Source organism: Camarhynchus parvulus, chromosome 23 (assembly GCF_901933205.1).
Source record: "Camarhynchus parvulus chromosome 23, STF_HiC, whole genome shotgun sequence".
In the NCBI taxonomy this organism is placed as follows: domain Eukaryota; kingdom Metazoa; phylum Chordata; class Aves; order Passeriformes; family Thraupidae; genus Camarhynchus; species Camarhynchus parvulus.
In genome coordinates, this window is record NC_044593.1 from 3126817 (window position 1) to 3132937 (window position 6121).

Consider the following 6121-nt stretch of genomic DNA (forward strand, 5'->3'; position numbering starts at 1 on the left):
CTGTGCAGCCTCTGCAGGAGTTCAGCTTTCCCGGCTGCTGTGGGTAACAGCGTTGGCCAAGAGCTGTTGGGGCAGCGCTGGGTTAACGGCTTGTGCTTCCCTTCTCACTCAGCCTTGAGCCAGCCTGAGGAAATGGGTGCCCAGTGTTCCCAGCTCCTTGGCCTGAGTGGCCACACCTGGGGAGTGCAATGGAACCTCTGTTCTGCCATCCTTCTCTGCCCTATGGTTGATTCCCAGCCCCCTCCCTGCCCCCATCTCGCTATTGCTGGGCTGGATGCGTTTGGCCAAAAGGAATATCCAGGCTGTCTCCTGGAGCAGGCAGTGGCCATGACCAGCCAGGATCCCTGGTGTCACACTGACCCTTCAGGCCCTGCGGAGGGACGGCTGCAGTGTGACCACCCCCTGCACTCACACGCTGTGGGTTTCGGCCCCTCTGCGGTTTGGGTTTCACTTCCCCTCCAGCCGAGGGTGTCAGAACCGCTGTGAGACCCGGCTGCGTGTGAGCCGGCACCCCGGGCCGGCTGCGGTCCTGGCTCCCCCCGCAGCCATGGCTCCGTCACACAGGGAAGGAGCCCCAGTGCCAGCACCGAGCCCCCGGCGGTGGCACAGATGGCCCAGCCCTGCCCGGGGCCGGAGAATGTGCGTGGGGGCTCCAGGCTGGGGGTGCCCAGGGGAGACACGGCTCTGGGGGGCTCTGCTGTGCCAGCACCCAGCGCCCTCCAGTCCCACCCTCATCCAAAGCCTCCCCCACAGCCCAAACCCAGCACAGAGAGTCCCCTGAGCCTGGCCCTGGTGGCCATCCAGCCCTGGTGTCCCGTCGGGATGGCCGGGTAGCCCCGAAAGGGCATGAGGTGGGTTCGGGGAGCCGTAGTCTCCCGTGGGGCACAGGGACACGGCGTGGACCAGCACTGAGGTGCGCCCTGCTCAACTTCCTTCCCAGCGTGGAGCTGATTTCCTCCAGCATCACGTGCACGGTGTGGGGCTGGGGCAGCCTGGCACGGCTCGGCTCGTCTCGGGGCAGCCCCGCAGCGCCAGGTAGGAGGGAGCAGCCGGGGGTCCCACACACGGGGATCATGCCAAGGGAAGCGCCCGTGTGTGATCGCGCTGCTCCAGGGCTGGGCTGGGCTCTGGGGCAGCTGCTGGAGAGGGGCGGGCAGGATGCCGGGCACTTCTGGGAACTTCTGGGCACCATCACCCTGTGCCACCAGAGCCAAGGAGCACCGGGGCCTTGCATAGGGGTGTCCTCATCCTGCAACCCTTGGTGCTTCAGCCGTATCTTTGGCTGGGTAATCCCAGCACCATTTCTGGTGTCCGCAAGGCCTCTGTGACAAGGGCTGTGCTGGTGGCAGCAGCAGGGACCAGGTAGCAATCGGGGCTGCTGGCCCACCATGGGGTCAATGGCCCACCACAGGGACATGGTGGCCCACCACAGGGACAGCCTGGCCAGCTGTGGTGACAGGGGGGCCTGCCATGGGGACAGGGCGGTCCATCATGGCCTGATGTCCTGTATCCCACCACGCCAGTGGGTTTGTCCTGGTGTGACCCCAGGGTTCAGCAGTTCAGGGATGCTGCTGTGCCGTGGATGGTGGGGATGACACCCTGCCCATGCTGCAGCGCTCACGGCAGCTCTGCAGCTGCCTGCTCTGCCTCACACAGAGGAAGCGCCGACCACAGCAGGGCTGGTGCGGGGCTGGGAGAGGCTGGAACAAGGAGGGTCCTTCCCCAGCACCTGACGAGCCCCTTTGCTCCCCAGCAGCTGCAACCAGAGAGAAGAACAAGGAGGGAGAGGACAGGGAGCCCCCCGGGTGAGTCCTGGGCTGGAGGAGAGGGAAGGACAGAGATGTGCCTGAGCCAGGGCATGTCACGAGCAGGAAGCACTTCCTGCCCCTCTCTTGTCACTGCTGGTCCCAGCCCCAGCCTTGCTTCTGCTTCCTCTACCCAGAGCTCCCAGCGCCAGCAAGGATGGAGCCGACCAAGCTCCCACTCACCAAGAGGATGGCTCCTGCTCCCCCCATTCCTGCCAAGACCAAACCAGCCCCCGTGCTGGCCACCAAGTAAGAAACGTGGCTGTGCTGGGGTGTCCGGGGCCACTGCGATGTCCCAGTGCCAGCACCATGCTCAGAGCTGGCCTTGGCATGGGGCTGGCACATCCCAGGCTGTGCCACTCACACCTCTGCTGTCCCCAGGCCCAGTGACCCCCAGCCCAGCACCTCAGCTGACATGGAGTGGGGCAGAGCTGGTGACCCAGGTAGGATGCAGGGGCCATGCAGGGGCCTGCAGGGGTGGCCGGGCCCTGCCCAGCACCAGGGGCTGATTCCTGTTCTTTCTTTGGCAGATGCCAATAGCTTCAACGTGGTGTCAGTGACCACAGCCAGGCTGAGCCACCCCACAGCCACACGGCCACGAGTCCCCGGCCAGCGGCCCCCCAGCATGGTCCTGGGGAGCACGGGGGGTCCCCATGGGGGGGAGCAGCCCCAGGGGCTGCCCTGTGCTGCCCTCTGTGCCCCTGTCCCCAGCACGGGGCAGGCGTCTGTCCCACCATGGAGCACAGAGGGGCTGGAGGTGCTGGAGGGGAGGCCACTGGCCCTGGAGGATCTGAAGGCTGAGGTCCGGACCCTGCACATCGTCGTGGACCTGATGCGAGTCCAGCACCTGTGAGTGGGGATGGGGGTGTCAGGGGGTCCCCAGTGGCTCCTGGCTGCCTGTCCTGGCCCCAGCTGAGCCACCCTGGCGTGTTGCAGGCGGGACCTGCAGGAGCTGCGGCAGGAGCTGTGCCAGGAGCGGGCTCAGCGCCAGGCGCTGCAGGTGAGTCCCTGCCAGGAGTTGCTTTATCCTGGGGTCCCCTGTGCCCCCCAACAATCACAGCCTCTCCCCACAGGCGGAGATCGAGCGGGTGAGGAAGGGGCTGCCCTGTTAGCATGGGGGGGCAGGTGGATAGCACATGGTTCCCTGTGCCCACCCAGCCCCCCAGCCTGGTTCTGCACCCATCGGATACCAAAGCCCACCCCACACCCAGGCACTGCTCCCTGAAGCATAACAGCCCCATGAACTATAGAAATCGTTTAAAATAAACTATTTTGGGTACAAAGTGCTTGCTGTGTGGGGGTTGCTCATGGCTGCCATGCCCCTGAAGGGTTGGGCTGGTCCTGTCAGGTACAAACGGTCCCACCATGGCCCAAGGGGTCCCTCCAGGGCCCATGGCAGGGTTGGGGCAGGGCCTCCTCCCCTTCCACCTCCCCCTCCTCCTCCTTCACCCCCGCACAGTTTCCCAGGCCAGCTCCAGTCCCAGCCCCAGCACATCCTGGCCTCCAGCCACTGGAGAACATCTGGAAAACATCTGGATCCTGCTGGCGCTGGCGGCAGGGGGGAACCAGCCTGGGAAGGAGCTATTTTTATAAATCTGCCGGGGAGGGGACAGCGGGGCCCGGCACCCCGCGGGGCTGGGCTGGGATGGGACAGGATGCGGCCGAGCCCGGCGGGAGCTGCCGCATCCCTGGGGAGCAGCGGCCGGCCCAGAGTCCAGCGGGAACATCCGCCTTGCTCCGGCCGCAGGGCGCGGGGTCACGGCGGGCGGCGCCGGAAAAGACCCGGCTAATTTTAGTGGGGCTGGGAAGGGAATTGGCTCGGGGAGGGGTCCAGGGCCCCCAGAACGCCGGACCCGCCACGCCGGGCTCTAGTTCGTGTACAACAGCACCATGTTTGTGGGGCAGGAGCCCACGGCTCACACGGGTGAAACCCCCGCCAGATCTCGGCTGTCCTTGTCCCTGTCCCCGCGTGTCCCGGGGCTGCTCGGCTGGTGCCAGCCGTCGTACCAATGGCTCAAAGTGCATCGTGTCCCGCAGTGGCAGGGGCGAGTCCAGCCCCAGGAGCGCCCGTGACACCAGGGTCTGGCTCTCCGTGGTGCAGGGACAGTCCAAGGCAGCTGCGCCAGCTCAGGGGCAGCGAGCAGCTCCCCTGTCCGCCTGGTCCCTCCTGGCACGGTGTGGGATCAGCCGTGGGGGAACAGGCACCGTGCCAGGGCAGCTGCCGGGCTCAGTAGTAGTGGACGCGGCCCAGGGTGCCGATGGTGCCGGATCCCAGGATGTCGGGCTGCCCGTTGCGCCAGATCTCGCGGATGATGCGCTCCCGCTCCTCCAGCCGCTGCGCCCGCTCCAGCTCCTCGGCCGACGCGAACACGTTCACGGCCAGCGCTCCGTCCCCGGGGCCGTGGCTCTCCAGCGGGATCTCGGTCACCGGCAGCAGCGACTCAGACGCCGCGCGGTCGACGGTGTCCTCTTCGTCCTCGTCCTCGTCGTCGTCCTCGTCGTCCTCGCTGATGTCGCCGGGGCGCGCCGGGGGCCGCGGGGAGGGCCGGCAGGACAAGCGCAGCACCAGCAGGCACAGCGTGAGCACCAGCCCGAAGCAGACGCCCAGCACGAAGTAGAGCCCGAAGCTCTCGGGGTTGGCTGCGGGGGGAACGGAGGGGGTGAGGGACCGGCCCGCGCCCGCCGGGGGCCCGCGGTGCCTCCCAGCCCCGTCCTGGCTCACCTCGGATGTGCGCGTACGCGGCCATGCTGTTGCTGAGCAGCTCCATGTCCCTCCGGCGACTCTCCATCCTGTGCCTGGCGGTTCTCAGCGGCTCCAGGGGCGGCACATGCTGGGCACCTGCGGGACACGGGCTGAGCAACGCTCTGCAGGGGCTGGGATCCCCACCAAGTGCCCCGTCCCTGTGCCCAGAGGCTCCTTGATGAGCTCCAGCTGAGCAGGGCTTCCTGCCTGGGCTGGGCTGCCCCATCCAGGGCTGGGACGCCAGAGATGCCGAGCTGGAGCCGTCCCACTCCCGCCGCCCTCCGTCCTTCCTGAGGGAGCGGGACGGATGCGGCTCCTCCTGGCCACGGCATCAGGCGGGTCTGTGGCACCGGGCCAGGGCTTGCATCCCATGCCCGGCCATGGGATGGGTCACGGGGCAGAGCAGGGCCCCAGCACCAGGCTGCCGGTGCTCATGGGCACACACGAGTGCTCCACACACTCCTGGGGCAGCGTCCCTGTCCCTGTCCCCCACACTGCTCCGGCCCAGCTCCAGCCTTGGTCCTTTGCCGTGGGACCCTGCAGGGCAGGGACAAGGCCAGGCACAGTGCAAAGGCCACCAGGCCAGGACAGCGGGAAGGATGGGCAGCAGGGCAGTGGGAAGGATGGGAGGCAGGACAGGGGGCAGGGCAGGGCAGGGCAGGAGAAAATTTGGCCCTGGCAGGGGACGAGCTCATTCTCAGAAACAGCTCCAGAGAGGGAGGAATGAGGAAAGAAATGCAGAAAATGTGACACATCAGCAAAACCATCCCGGACGTCCAGAGCTGAGGGGCCGCAGCACATTCTGGGGCTGGGCAGCCCCTCTAGTGGGCCACCCCAAAACAAGGCCACCAGGATCCCTAGGAGGGCAGGGTTCCCTTCCCTTGGAGCAGCTGCACGGCCAGCCCTGCTCGGCAAGGGGCTGCGGTGGGCTGGAGGGGCACAGCCCCCCATGGAACCCCTGCCGGTGGTGGGACATTGATGGGGCCGGGCTGGCTGTAGGGCCCGTGGGTCCCCAAGAGCCGGTCCCCGAGCTGCTCGGTGCTGCGTCCCCGAGCATTACACCGTGTCCCCAAGCCGCCTGCTCCGCATCTTCCACCGCTACGTGCCCGCAGCCCGAGCTGTGTCACCGAGCCCTCAGCCCCCGTGTCCCCGCACTGCGCCCGCGTCCACCAGCCCCGCGTTCCCCAACGCCAGAGCACCTGAGCGGGGACGGGACCGAGCCTCGACGCCCGCCGGGGCCGAGCTGAGGTGCTGCGGTGCCCCAGGGTGCCCGGTGCGAGCCCCACGCGGTGCCCGGGGCTGGTACTCACCGGGGCGGGAAGGCGGCGGGCGGCAGAGCCGCTGCACTTTGGCTGGAGCGAGGGAAGAGAGAGCAAGGTCTGTTTAGCATTAACGCTGCAGCAACAGGAAATAGTTCGGAGGCGGCTGGCGGTCAGCGCTCCCGCCGGAGCCAATGGCAGCCCCGGCCGGTGCTGAGCGGGGCGCGGGGCCGGGGCTCGTCCCGCTCCCCCGGGACGCCACGCTCGGCCCTGCACTGGAACCGCCCCGGAGCGGGGCCACGGGCGGCTCCAGG

General features: G+C 67.8%; 1 protein-coding gene across 2 annotated transcripts; it reads right to left on the bottom strand.

The window, feature by feature from the left end:
• Positions 1–3033: 3033 nt before the first annotated feature.
• EVA1B (eva-1 homolog B) lies at positions 3034–5993 on the bottom strand. 2 transcript variants are annotated; one of them, XR_004061347.1, is made up of 4 exons: positions 5859–5993; positions 4528–4644; positions 3255–4445; positions 3035–3218 (listed from the first exon to the last, which is right to left on the bottom strand). XR_004061347.1 is itself a non-coding variant. In XM_030964445.1 (3 exons), exons 2-3 carry the CDS (start codon positions 4592–4594, stop codon positions 4033–4035), a joined length of 480 nt encoding a protein of 159 aa, XP_030820305.1. In that variant the 5' UTR covers positions 4595–4644; positions 5859–5993; the 3' UTR covers positions 3034–4032. The 2 variants fall into 2 exon arrangements, 1 of the variants encoding a protein (XP_030820305.1); XM_030964445.1 differs by having other exon boundaries at positions 3034–4445.
• Positions 5994–6121: the final 128 nt, after the last annotated feature.